This window comes from Crocuta crocuta, unplaced genomic scaffold (genome assembly GCF_008692635.1).
Source record: "Crocuta crocuta isolate KB4526 unplaced genomic scaffold, BGI_CrCroc_1.0 scaffold267, whole genome shotgun sequence".
In the NCBI taxonomy this organism is placed as follows: Eukaryota; Metazoa; Chordata; class Mammalia; order Carnivora; family Hyaenidae; genus Crocuta; species Crocuta crocuta.
The window spans coordinates 730,334-743,235 of record NW_027531899.1 but is presented as its reverse complement, the minus strand read 5'-3'; the positions used below and the strand labels follow the sequence as shown (position 1 = coordinate 743,235).

Below are 12,902 nucleotides of genomic sequence, written 5' to 3'. Positions count from 1 at the left end.
GATGTCCTAGCTCCTTTTTGGAATTTTTTTCCCTTCTTTTTTAAAATCACAGTAATGCAGGCTCAGTAATGCATGCCGTGGGCCGCGGCAACACCTGTGTTGGCTTTATAATTATTTCTTAATCTGCACAGAGCTGGGTTTTTCCCCCTTCTACTTTTCTGTAAGTCGCTTATCTTGCACAATTTTTAAAAAAGAAAATAGGCGTGCAAGAAAAAGCAATCCTCACCCACCCCAAATCCCACTCTCAAGGCAACCACTTCTGACGCTGTCGCGTCTCTCAGCGACCATCCTTTTCTGCCTTCATCTGTTGACTTGTTGCGCGGATGGAGGGGAGGGCGTCCTGCCCCGGTTTTATTGGGAAAGGTGGGCGGGGAGCGGGTCTCCAATTCTTTTCGTCAGCGGCGGTCTCAAATCCTACTTGGGGAAGAAGGAGATGGGAAATCTTGCTTAATCCGCCAGCCAGAGACTGGATTTCAGAAACGAAATTTGGAAAATCCCTATCAAAATATCAGTTGGCTTTTTTTAAAGAAACCAAATACCAAATACTGTTTTGCAAAAATTCACAAGGTTTGTAGACAAGATGCGGGGTCTTTTTCTCTACCTGTAGCCTCCCTACCCACCCCGGGGCTCTGGGGGAGGTGGGTGGCAAAGCCCATCCCCCGGCCATGTACCCTTCGCACCCCGGCCAGGTTGGCGGCACCGTATCTGGGGAACCAGAGCCCCCCTTCTCCCTGCGGTGAGCCGGGGCGGCCTGCGCACTGCGCAGACTCCCCGCTGCAGTGGGCGGAGCCCCGTCGGGCCCCGCCCCCTCCTTCCTACCGCCCCTGCTCAGCCTGTTGGGGCAGAAGCTGGGGCCCCGCGGAGGTAGCAGCTGCCGCCTGCGGAGTGAGGCCGAGTCCCCTCCGGGGTAAGGTGGAGGAGGATGGCTAGGGGGGTGGGCTGGGGGCTGGCGGTGAGGCCCCGATGGTCCTGGGCTCTGGGCTTGAGCTGTCTGGTGGGTACCTAAGGGTGATGGCAGAGGAGCCACCTGAAAAAGGCTCCCTGGGTGGTCTCCGGGCTGCGAAAAGCCAGGCAAAGATTTGGGGTTTCACTCACCCCCTCCGGAGTGGGCTTCTTGGGAATGTCTAGATTAGAGCTCAGAGAAGGGAAGATGCTAATGGGGGAGCGGATTAATGAGGAGCAGGATGGGCGCTGGGGGGGAACAGGGTGGGCGCTAAGGGGGACAGGGTGTGCACTATGGAATGATGGGAAGAAAGCAAGGCATTAGACTTTGAGGGATTTCGAAATCCCTGCTGACCAGCGGTCAGCTTCCTCCTTTTGGGGTGTCGGGCCCCATGCCAGTGACCCCGTGCTCACAGGCAAGGAGACCCAGTGGATCCCATGAGCCCAACACTGCTCTGCTTTCGGTGATCTTCCCCCCAAAGGCCAGAAACCCCACCAGTGTCTGCTTTTGTTCCCCACAGTTTGGAGACCCTGACACACCCACTTTCCCCGCCTGGGCTCCGCGTATTCCCTGGCTGCCTGGCAAGATGAAGCCTAAACTGATGTACCAGGAGGTAGGTGGATCTGGGGCCCAGAGGNGGGCAGAGACCCTGACAAGCTGCCCTGTCACCCCCCTGCCATCCCCAATCCCCAGCTAAAGGTGCCTGCTGAGGAGCCCGCCAATGAGCTGCCCATGAATGAGATTGAGGCTTGGAAGGCTGCGGAGAAGGTAGGAGCCCACCACCGCCCTCAGCCTGTCTCAGGCGTGGGCTGGGCCGGTTGCCTTGGGCTGGCTGATCGCCTCCTCCTCCCCACAGAAAGCGCGCTGGGTCCTGCTCGTCCTCATCCTGGCCGTTGTGGGCTTCGGAGCCCTGATGACTCAGCTGTTTCTATGGGAATACGGCGACTTGCATCTCTTTGGGCCCAACCAGCGCCCAGCCCCCTGCTACGACCCCTGCGAGTAAGTGGGGGTGGGGGGGCATCTCGGGCAGTGGGGGGAAGGAGCCCTACCAGGCCAGGGACACTTATACACTGAGCAGGGCCTGCCCTGAGCCGAAGCTGGTGCCTGCGACAGGGGAGTGCTCCGTCACAGGGTCTTCCCTCCACCCCCTCTCCCTCCCCCCAACACAGTTCCCATGGCAGCCACAGCATCATCTTCTCTCCAGGGCTAGGAACAAACCAGCGCGCACACACAGACAGGCACGGCATCTTCCATCACACGTGTGGACAGACGCACACACACAGAGCTCCACACGCACAACCTGCCTTCCACACGTCTAGACAGACAAATGCACAGGCGCATGGAATCGTGAGTACAGGCACACGCAAATACATAGTCGTCCGTCCTCCCTGGGCCGACAGGTGAGCACTCACATTCCAGTCAGTTGTCTCTGGCCCCCCTGCGGCTGATACCACCCCCCATCCTCCAGGGCAGTGCTGGTGGAGAGCATTCCAGAGGGCCTGGACTTCCCCAATGCCTCCACGAGCAACCCTTCCACCAGCCAGGCCTGGCTGGGCCTGCTCGCTGGTGCCCACAGCAGTCTGGACATCGCCTCTTTCTACTGGACTCTCACCAACAATGACACCCACACCCAGGAGCCCTCTGCCCAGCAGGTACCTGGCAGCAGGGGTGGTGGGAGGCATTGTGGGGGGTGCAGGGAGTGAAGGGGGACCCCCTGCAGCCCAGGAGACAAACGGGCACGTCTCACACAGCGGGTTGGACGCAGGTGGTTGAAAGCAACCATCTTCACATGGCGCTCTGGACTGGGGGCTTTTGTCACGGTCATCCGGAGGCCTCCGAAGGTCAGGGTGTGGGTCTGATTACCAGGGACTGGGCTGACAGATGTTGCTCACCCCCGAGCTGCCCCAACCCCATCACACAATGACACACAAGACCAGAGTGAGTAACAGCCCAGCCTCACACCAGTTTCCCGCTTCCCAGCCACGTGACCTTGGGGCCGTCCTGGCACCTCTCAGGCTTCAGCTTCCACATGTGTAGGATGGGGCCAGTAGCTAGCACCTGCCGCATTCGAGAATAAAACCCGCTAACCTGTGCAGATTCCAGCCCAGTCTGTGACACCAGTCGGCCTCCTCTCAGCGTCTGCTGTATATCTTTTCAGGGTCTCCAGACACACTTCAAAAACATAAAACCTCAAGAGGTGAAAAAGAACAGCCTCGCTGGGTAACCCCTTCCTTGAAAAACACGCTGACTTGCTCCCTTCCTTTTTTTTCCTCCCCGCCCCTGCCGCCTTTTTTTGTCAGAGGCGGACTTAACATTTATTAAAATTGTGGGGCTCCTCAAGCACTACCTAAAAGCATAATCACAGAAGTTAAAAATGACTTGAGTGCTCCCTCCCCGCCGGCTCCCCCCTGGAGTGGTTCAAAGCACAGAGCGCAGAGGTAGGAGGCAGGCGACCTGGGTTCAGATCCCCCTTTGCCACTGACTTCCCCGATGCCAGTTTTCTCCTCCGCGCCTTGGGGGTTTTACTCAGACCCGCCTCACCAGTGAGAGTGGTGAGGACTCTGTGAGTTCAGATGGGAAGGGACTTAGGACGGGCCCCGGCTCCCTGGAGGAAAGCAGGGAGTCCTAGGCTGTCATCCTTACAGTTACTGGCACCATCAGGCCTCTCCCTGTACCTTCCTGGATCTCCAGCCCGTGCTGTGCCCCCAACATCCCAGGGGGTGCTTGGAGACTCCTGCGGTGCCAGGCTTTGATGCTCCCAAGGCAGGATCTTAGGAAGGTCCTGGCGTGGCCCAGAGCACCAGTAATTAAACAGATGAAAGGTTTTCATAGCTCAGCCTGTAAAGCCATCTCTCCGCGTATCGGCTAATGGAGAGCCTGTTCAGTCCTGACCACAAATTGAAATGCAGTATCAAAACGGTCTTTTTGCGGGGGTGCTGCATGGGGTTGGAGAGCTGGCTGGCCCCGCCGCTCACAGGCTCTCCCCTCCCCGCAGGGTGAGGAGGTCCTCCGGCAGCTCCAGGCCCTGGCACCTCAAGGCGTGAAGGTCCGCATCGCCGTGAGCAAGCCCAGTGGGCCCCAGCCGCAGGCCGACCTGCAGACCCTGCTGCAAAGCGGTGAGCCGAGGGGCAGCTGTGGGGGGTGCCGGGCCGGGGGCTGTCCCCGCCGGCTCCCGACAGCCTGTCTGTCACAGGTGCCCAGGTCCGCATGGTGGATATGCAGAAGCTGACCCATGGCGTCCTGCACACCAAGTTCTGGGTGGTGGACCAGACCCACTTCTACATCGGCAGCGCCAACATGGACTGGCGCTCCCTGACCCAGGTCTGCCTGCGCCCTGCCTGGCTCCTCCGCGCCCCGCAGGACACCCGGCCCCCAAGCACACCCCTCTTCAATCCCAGCATCTTCTCTGTCCAGTCTCTGCAATGGCTTCCTACCTCCTACCAGGCCTCCCTAAGCATCCCCAAATCCAGCCCTCACTGCCTTCCCCTCCCCACCCTCCCGGCCCACGGAAGCCTGGGGTTCGCTCTGATCCCTGATGACACCTGCCAGCCCTTCTGCATTCAAGGCCCTGTCCACCGAATTGCCCTTCATTATTTATTCCCTGAGTGCCTGCTCTAAGCCCAGGCCCGTCCCGGGAGATGCTGGGAACATGGTGGTAAGCAAAGGACCTCTGCGAACCGCCAGTCCAGGGCCAAGGCAGGCTGGGCACCAGGCAGTGTGACAGCCCAGAGGGTCAGGGCCAGGATGGGGAACGACCCAGTCTGGAGTCTCAGGGAAGGCCTTCCAAAGGAGGTGACAGCTAATATGATAGCTGAAGGAGCTGCAAGCATTAGCATGAGATGGGAAAGAAGGAACAGCGTAGGCAATGGTCGTTTATTTACTCAGCAAATACCTCCCAAGGCCCTAACCATATCGGCTCTGGGGAGATGCTGAAGATACAGCCGTGGCCGAGACATCCCTGGTGGCTCTCCTCTGAGTCCAACGTCACTAGAGAGAGAAGTGAGGGAAACCCAAGGGACCGTGAAAGCCCAGAGGGCTCCCTGACATGGTCTGGGCAGTCAAGGGAGGGTTCCTGGAGGAGAAGGCTGTCCGCCGGGATCTACAAATGAGTAGGAGCTTGTTCTGTAGAAGCCAAAGCATGAGCGGAAGTTCAGGAAACCTGGCATTTCGGGATAACCAAATGATTTTTGCCAAAACTTAAGACCGAAAGGTCTTAGCCTTGGGTCAAGTCCATGCTCATCTCGGGACTTCAGTTCCAGTGATGGCGGCGAGGCTGGGGGGGTGGGGGACTGAGGGGCAGAAAGATGGGGAGATTGAGAGGCAAGGGGCAGGATGGAAGGCTGAAGGGCGGGGAGAGGGGGCTGTGGGTGTTCATGTCATCTGTGGATCCCCGGCTGCCACCCCTCCAGGCTCAGCACTGCCCTCCCACAGGTCAAGGAGCTGGGCGTGGTCATGTACAACTGCAGCTGCCTCGCTCGGGACCTGACCAAGATCTTTGAGGCCTATTGGTACCTGGGCCAGGCGGGCAGCTCCATCCCGTCAACCTGGCCCCGGCCCTACGACACTCGCTACAATCAAGAGACACCAATGGAGATCTGTCTCAACGGAACCCCGGCCCTGGCCTACCTGGCGGTGAGTCCTGGGGAAGAGGGGCCCTGTCCCTTGCAGTGTCTGTCTGGCCCTGCCCAGTGACGGGGAGGGGGCGTCCTGACCACTCACTCTGGCTCACACTGGTGGGTCTGGGGCCAGGGCCATGTCCCAGCCTCCCTAGGCCTTGATTTTCTCTCAAAAACAGTGTCATAATACGTGCCACCTCTAGGGCTGACGGGGAGTCACCACTGCGTTCATGCCTGCAAGCCCCTGGTGCCCCTGTGCTGTCCCGTATATATAGCAGCACGCAGCTCTTTGCGTTTAAATCAGTTAAAATTAAATGTGGCCAAAAAATTCAATTCCTTGGTCACATGAGCCACGTTTCAAGCGCTTGGTAGGCACATGCGGCAAACACCTGCCACGCTGAACAGTGCGGATCGAGAACATTGCCATCGCTCTGGAAAGTTCTCTGGGACAGCGCCCACGGTTGCCCGCAGCACATACTGAGCACTGTAGAGGAGGCGCTTCCGTTTTCAGCTGCTGACATTTCTACCAATTGGGGCGGCCCGACTGGGTTCCTTTCAGCCCCCCCCCCGCCCCCCCGCAAGTCACATGGCCAAGCCCAGAGCCCTGGTGGGAGGGCCGCACAAAGGCAAGGACACGTGATGCACAGCCGTCCTTTGCTCCAGGGGTCTCGCTGGAAGCTTACGGGTTCCCCTATTACCACCTCCCCTTCAGAGCCTGAGTTTTTGCTCATCTGTCACGGGGAGGGAAACAGGTAAAGGGCTTGGTGTGCTACGGCATATAGGCGTGCTGTCAAGGTGGGCTGTGAGCAAGTCGGGGACCAAAGTGATGAGAGGCCCTTGAACCTGAGCCTGCCATGGCGGGGGGAGGGGGCGGCTGTTAAACCCAGACTCCCAGGCCCCACCGTGGCACCCTGGCTCGGTATGCTGTGTGCAGTGAAGCCCAAGAATTTGCTATTCTTTTTTGTTTTTACTTTATTTTTAACGTTTATTTGTTTTTGAGAGAGACAGACAGAGCGTGAGTGGGGGAGGGGCAGAGAGAGAGGGAGACACTGAATTTGAAGCAGGCTCTAGGCTCTCAGCACCGAGCCCGACAGAGGGATCGAACCCACAAACCATGAGATCATGACCTGAGCCGAAGTCAGACATTCAACTGACTGAGCCACCCAGGCGCCCCTAGCATAAATTCTCGAACTAAACAGCCTAGGGTCAAATCCTGGCTGTATTTATCAGCTGTGCGGCCTCAGGCAAATCACTTACCCTCTCTGAGCCTCAGTTTCCTCACCTATAAAACAGCCGTAGTAATTATCCCAGCCCTTCCCAAAGGCTGAGAATTCAGCGCAACCCACAAGACCTAGCTTGGGACAGTCTGTCTGTGCATGGGGTCCACTGTGACGGCACCCCTGGCAGGGCGCATCTTGATTGTCCCCTCCCCCCCAGAGTGCGCCCCCACCACTGTGTCCCAGTGGCCGCACCCCAGACCTGAAGGCCCTGCTCAATGTGGTGGACAACGCCCGGAGTTTCATCTACGTTGCGGTCATGAACTACCTGCCCACCATGGAGTTCTCCCACCCACGCAGGTACCACTGCCACGTGGACAGGGCTCGGGACGGGACCACCGTGAGTGGAAGAGGCAGAGGAGACAGGGATGAGGGGTCTGGATACTCAAGACAGAGGAAGAGGGGGCAGAGGAAAGGGTAACAATCCTGGGGTTGGGAACAGGGCGGTGGACCTGAGGCCTGGGGCGGGGGGTGCGCAGTGTGGGATCTCCCAAGTTAGGGAGCAGGGAATATGGGCTGGAAACAGGATGAGGGGCTTGGGGGCAGGAATGGGAGCCAGAAACGGGACGGGGCACGTGGGATTTAAGGAGGCAGGAACAGAACTGGGTGCCAGAGAGCTAGGGCGGTCTAGGGATTTGAGGGTGCCCGGAAGCTGGAGCAGGCCCTCTAAGGCTCAGGGCGAGGCCGCGGGGAAAGCTGCCCTCTGAATCCCACGCCCCCATCCCCAAGGTTCTGGCCCGCCATTGACGACGGGCTCCGGCGGGCGGCCTATGAGCGGGGCGTCAAGGTGCGGCTGCTCATCAGCTGCTGGGGACACTCTGAGCCATCCATGCGCTCCTTCCTGCTCTCCCTGGCCGCCCTGCGTGACAACCACACCCACTCCGACATCCAGGTGGTAAGCGCCCACCCCAGACCCATCCTTCGGGCCTTGTGCAGGGCAATGCAGAAGACATCAAGGAGCTGTCTTCACATGTCACCTGACAGGGACGACCCAGAGGGACAGCGCCGTGCCGTGACGGGGAGACCGTGGGCCCGGCCAGGATGACAGGGCATAGGGAGAGGGGCCAGGGCCCAGACGGAGGAGGCCTGCCCAGAGGCATCGTGGCCAGGATGGGGGGCGGGGTTCCCGGGAGGCGTCTGCCCCAGCCTGGGGAGGAGGGGGTCAAGGAGGACTTTTTGGAAAAGGGGACATCTGTGGTGAGACCTAAGGGACGAATAGGAGCCGTTCTAGAAGGATTGGCAAACAAGGCAGCTGGGCCTCCCCTGTAGTCGGTGCTGCTGATAGCCACTCCTCCGAGCCCCGTTCCGGCTCCAATAGCCCTACGGGAAACATCCGAGCCCCTCCCGTCCTGCAAACCTGGTTCCACTCCCCACCCCAGACCCTGGGGTGTCCCCAACCCCACCCTGCATCTCACGCCCCTTCGCATTCTCCCCTCGCCCTCAGAAACTCTTTGTGGTCCCCGCCGACGAGACCCAGGCCCGGATCCCATACGCCCGCGTCAACCACAATAAGTACATGGTGACCGAACGCGCCACCTACATCGGTGAGTGTCCCGAGCTCCGCCAAGGGGACGGAAGGGGAGTCCGGGCGCGGCCACAGGCTCTGACACTCTCACCCCGCCCGGCAGGAACCTCCAACTGGTCTGGCAGCTACTTCACGGAGACGGCAGGCACCTCGCTGCTGGTGACACAGAATGGGCGTGGTGGCCTGAGAAGCCAGCTGGAGGCCGTTTTCCTAAGGGACTGGGACTCCCCTTACAGCCATGACCTTGACACCTCAGCTGACAGCGTGGGCAATGCCTGTCGCCTGCTGTGAGGCCGTGGTCCCGCAGACAGGCCACAGCCTGCGAGGCCCCCGCGGACCCAGATATCCCGGGTCCCGGCCCCTGTCCCCATGCCCCCGCTTCTGTGTGCCCCGTTGTGGCTCCACCTGCTCTTCCCTGCTCTCCCATCTCTACCTCCACCCCTGCCGGCCTGACGCTGTGGCCCCAGGACCCGGCCCAGCAGGGGGAGGGATCAGCCCCCGAAGAAATGGGGGTGCATGCTGGGCCCGGCCCCCTGGCCCACCCCCCTTTCCAGGGCAAAGAGGGCTCAAGGTTATAATAAGTAAATAAGTTGTCTCTACAGCCTGTGCCTGTCTCAGTGATGTGAAGGGACTGTCGGGGGAGGAGCCGGCTGGCACAGGCATCTCCTGGAGACGTAGCGTTTTGCTGAGCCCTCAAGCACGTCACCCGTGTGGTTTGGCGTGGACTGAACCCACGGTGCGCGCCGAGCCCTCCACGTGCAATGCATACGGGCCAGTNGCCACCTACATCGGTGAGTGTCCCGAGCTCCACCAAGGGGACGGAAGGGGAGTCCGGGCGCGGCCGCGGGCTCTGACACTCTCACCCCGCCCGGCAGGAACCTCCAACTGGTCTGGCAGCTACTTCACGGAGACGGCAGGCACCTCGCTGCTGGTGACACAGAATGGGCGTGGTGGCCTGAGAAGCCAGCTGGAGGCCGTTTTCCTAAGGGACTGGGACTCCCCTTACAGCCATGACCTTGACACCTCAGCTGACAGCGTGGGCAATGCCTGTCGCCTGCTGTGAGGCCGTGGTCCCGCAGACAGGCCACAGCCTGCGAGGCCCCCGCGGACCCAGATATCCCGGGTCCCGGCCCCTGTCCCCATGCCCCCGCTTCTGTGTGCCCCGTTGTGGCTCCACCTGCTCTTCCCTGCTCTCCCATCTCTACCTCCACCCCTGCCGGCCTGACGCTGTGGCCCCAGGACCCGGCCCAGCAGGGGGAGGGATCAGCCCCCGAAGAAATGGGGGTGCATGCTGGGCCCGGCCCCCTGGCCCACCCCCCTTTCCAGGGCAAAGAGGGCTCAAGGTTATAATAAGTAAATAAGTTGTCTCTACAGCCTGTGCCTGTCTCAGTGATGTGAAGGGACTGTCAGGGGAGGAGCCGGCTGGCACAGGCATCTCCTGGAGACATAGCGTTTGCTGAGCCCTCAAGCACGTCACCCGTGTGCCCGTGTGGTTTGGCGTGGACTGAACCCACGGTGCGCGCCGAGCCCTCCACGTGCAATGCATACGGGCCAGTCTGGTGCTGAGCATGTAGCGTGGGACCAGAAACGTGGACTGGTACGGGCTGACCCCCCACATGGCCAGCAGGGGGTAGCACGTTGCCGCACACTCGGCACATCGTTCCCAGCCTCTCAGCCAGACGGGCACCCACTGAACCGTCTCCGTGTCCCCGGGGTGGACTCCCACATCTCAACACCGGAGTGGGCACCGAGCGTGAGCTTAGGGCTGCCAAGTGACTGTACGCTCCGCACGACCCCAAGCTTAGGTGAGTGCATGCCAAGCCTGGGCACGCGGCAAGGGCAGGTCAACCAACAGATGAGACCAGGGCATTGGGCAAGCTTTGGTGGAACACCGGGGATGATGGGAAGGTCGAGTCCCACGCGCAAGCACGTAGCCCATTTAGGGGATGGGTCAGCAGGCGAGCGGGCCTGTCCCTCCCAGTGCGACGGCCTCCCAGCTCCGGCCGGAGCCCGAGGGCAGCACAGGGTGCAGCATCGGGGAGCAGGGCCCTGGGCGCCAACGTGAACCCCGCCCTAGCTCCAGGCCAGGCTTCACGCAGGGCTGCTGAACAGTTCTTTATTGAAATGGGCAGAGGCAGCAGGGCCAAGGGCATGCTCAGGGCCAGCAGGGTGTGGCTCCCTTCCTGTGTCCCTTTGGCCCAGGGGGCCACAGGCCAGACCGCAAGGCCCTCCTGCATTCAAGGTGTGTGTGCTGGCATGTACCGGGGGCGAGGGGAATGGGGAATTTCTGGATAACTATCTTTCTGTAAGAATAATTTGTGGGTTCAGGAAATGGCTCTAAGGAGGGGATGCCAGCCCAGCTAGCGCAGCCCCCAGCGATGGGCAGGGGCGGCGTCACCATCAATGGTGCCCACCAACGTGCTGCAGAAAGCTGGTGGTCCGGGGCGGACCGTGCGGGTGAACGTGGTGGACTGGGAGCCCCTGCGCCCGCGGGCCCCTGACACCATCCAGAGTCCAGTCCGGCTCACTCAGCCATTCCCCAGGGCAGCTGCTGGGGTCGTAGAGCTCAGGGCCCGGCCTCTGTGGAGGAGAACAAAGGACCGTCAGCCGAGAAGCCCCCAGCCCTGGGAACCGGCTGCCTGCCCCTCACCGACTCTCTCCAGTCCTGAATGAACCTTTGTGACTTCCTGAGGGTGATGTTTTTGGTCCCGAACCCTCACTGCAACTTTGGAGGCTTAAATGGTGTGTGCAGAGATCTTACGGTGTTCTGAGGGAACTTCTTTCGGGGGAGGGGAGGCGGTGAGCCTCCAGGTTGGGCCTTTATCACTCCCTACAGGTGAATTACCACATTCTTAGTTTTTACACAGCCCGGAAGCGGATTAGTATGTGCTGAGCCTTGTCACCTCATAAGAGTAGGTTAGCAGGTACTGAATTTTGTATCTTGAATATGGGTCAGTGTGTGCTGAGCCTTATCACGTGGTAGGGGTGGGCTCCCAGGTGCTAAATGTTGTATCCTGAACACAGGTTAGCATTCGCTGGGCTGTATCAAATCCTAATCATGTCCTGAACATGGGTTCGTGTTTGCTGAACCTTGTCCCGTCCTGAGAATGGACTAGTATGTGTTGAGCTTGGAGCCAGCTGCAGGCAATGCAGATGTGCGGGGAGCAGGGCCTGGCCCACAGAGATAACACCCCTGCTGGAGCTCGGGAGGCCCCGATCCCAGAGCCACCTGCACGCCGCCAGCCCACCTGGCTCACTTACATCAGCATCCATGGTCATATCCTTGATGTCTGGTCCATCCCCGTCGCGCTGCGGGATGGTGGGCGGCTCGGCGGAGGCCCCACGGCGCTCTCCCTCTGCCCAGCCACTGCCCTGGCATGGCCCATCGTCGTCAGGCGAGGCCTGGCTCAGCCGGATGAGGTTGCTGAAGTTGGAGTCGNGGCTCGGGCCTCCCCCCACAGCCCACGCCCCACCTCCTGCAGACTCAGGTCATCCAGCTGGTCGATGGCCCTCTGCACGCCAGGCGCCTTCTCCTCGCAGAAGAAGGGCCCGCTGCCCACCACGCTGCCCATGCCCGTGGCCTCCTCCTTCTCGGCCAGACGGTAGTAGGGGGACCCGTCCTCCACAGCGGCCGCAGCCGGCGTGGGTGTCTTGCCCTCCACCTGCAGGGAGAGGCGGCAGGCGCGCAGGGAGAGCTGGTAGTAGCGGGTGGCCTCGTGGGCGCTGCGCAGCTGCTGCATGGACACGAAGGGGTGGCGCAGGGCGGCGCTGGGGCTGATGCGCTCGTGCGACTCCCACGTCAGCATGCGCTTGATCAGCTCCACCATGCTCTTGAGGTCAGCGTGCTCGGCCAGCGCCTCGCGGTCCAGGAAGGTCAGCCGAGCGGCCGCCCCGCCGCCGTTCACCGTCTCAATCTGGTCCAGTGATTTAAGCATGTACTTGCGGCGCTCCAGGGGACGCACCTGGCGGGGCACGAGACTGACGTTGAATCCGGGCCTTGGGTGCTCCTGAAGTGGGGCCCACGTGTGACCACCCCCGCAGCTCCCAGTCTGCCCTCGAGTCCAGTCCGGAGCCCTCTTGTTGCTATGAAGTCCACGGGCCTGAAGCTACACTTCCGGTTCTGCCCATGATCGGACTTGGAGCTCTCTTGCTGCTGGAGGGCCCGCATACCAGACCTCCTCTAGTGTGACCCAGAGCCCTCCTACTGCTGCAGGAAAGGTAGCTGGCTGTGTTCTGGGGTCTCCTGTCATCTAACCCGGAGTCTGAGCCAAGGTTCACTTCTCCCACACACACGTAGTCCTCCCCAGAGCCATGGGTCCAGCCCCTAGTCCTCCACCCCCACGCCTCCCAGTCGTCTGACCTCCTTGCCACACTAGTGTGCTGACCCCTGGCCACGAAACTCAGAGGAGCCGCCACACACGACCAGCGCCACCTTCGGTCTCACCCACAGCTCTCGTGCTGTGACCCCTCCCACAGCTGACCCTCAAACTTCCGGTCCCCTCTGAGATCTAACCTAGATTTTTTTTTTCTCGATGTGGCAG

At 60.8% G+C, this 12,902-nt stretch overlaps 2 protein-coding genes across 3 annotated transcripts in view; one reads left to right on the top strand and one right to left on the bottom strand.

The window, feature by feature from the left end:
• The first annotated feature begins 557 nt into the window (after positions 1 to 557).
• PLD3 (phospholipase D family member 3) lies at positions 558 to 8,962 on the top strand. 2 transcript variants are annotated; one of them, XM_077773904.1, is made up of 12 exons: positions 558 to 567; positions 1,464 to 1,556; positions 1,637 to 1,711; positions 1,800 to 1,942; positions 2,412 to 2,595; positions 3,939 to 4,059; positions 4,137 to 4,264; positions 5,375 to 5,575; positions 6,997 to 7,136; positions 7,566 to 7,731; positions 8,281 to 8,380; positions 8,465 to 8,962. In XM_077773904.1, the coding sequence occupies exons 2-12, from the start codon at positions 1,530 to 1,532 to the stop codon at positions 8,650 to 8,652; spliced, it is 1,473 nt and encodes a 490-aa protein (XP_077630030.1). In that variant the 5' UTR covers positions 558 to 567; positions 1,464 to 1,529; the 3' UTR covers positions 8,653 to 8,962. The 2 variants fall into 2 exon arrangements, with proteins under 2 accessions (XP_077630030.1, XP_077630029.1); XM_077773903.1 differs by lacking the exon at positions 558 to 567 and adding an exon at positions 806 to 907.
• Positions 8,963 to 10,463: 1,501 nt separating this feature from the next.
• Positions 10,464 to 12,902, bottom strand: part of HIPK4 (homeodomain interacting protein kinase 4) — a 6,769-nt gene continuing 4,330 nt past the window's right edge. Inside the window, 3 exon segments of the mRNA XM_077773869.1 lie at positions 10,464 to 10,941; positions 11,623 to 11,813; positions 11,816 to 12,323. Of these exon segments, the coding sequence (XP_077629995.1) occupies positions 10,762 to 10,941; positions 11,623 to 11,813; positions 11,816 to 12,323 (879 nt within the window). The 3' untranslated portion in view covers positions 10,464 to 10,761.

Excerpts from the sequence above, each read along its gene's own strand:
- PLD3 (XM_077773904.1), top strand. The coding sequence starts at position 1,530 with ATGAAGCCTAAACTGATGTACCAGGAG. Across the intron at positions 1,943-2,411 it reads CCCTGCTACGACCCCTGCGA|GGCAGTGCTGGTGGAGAGCA; the intron begins GTAAGTGGGGGT and ends CCCATCCTCCAG. Across the intron at positions 7,137-7,565 it reads GAGTTCTCCCACCCACGCAG|GTTCTGGCCCGCCATTGACG; the intron begins GTACCACTGCCA and ends CCCATCCCCAAG.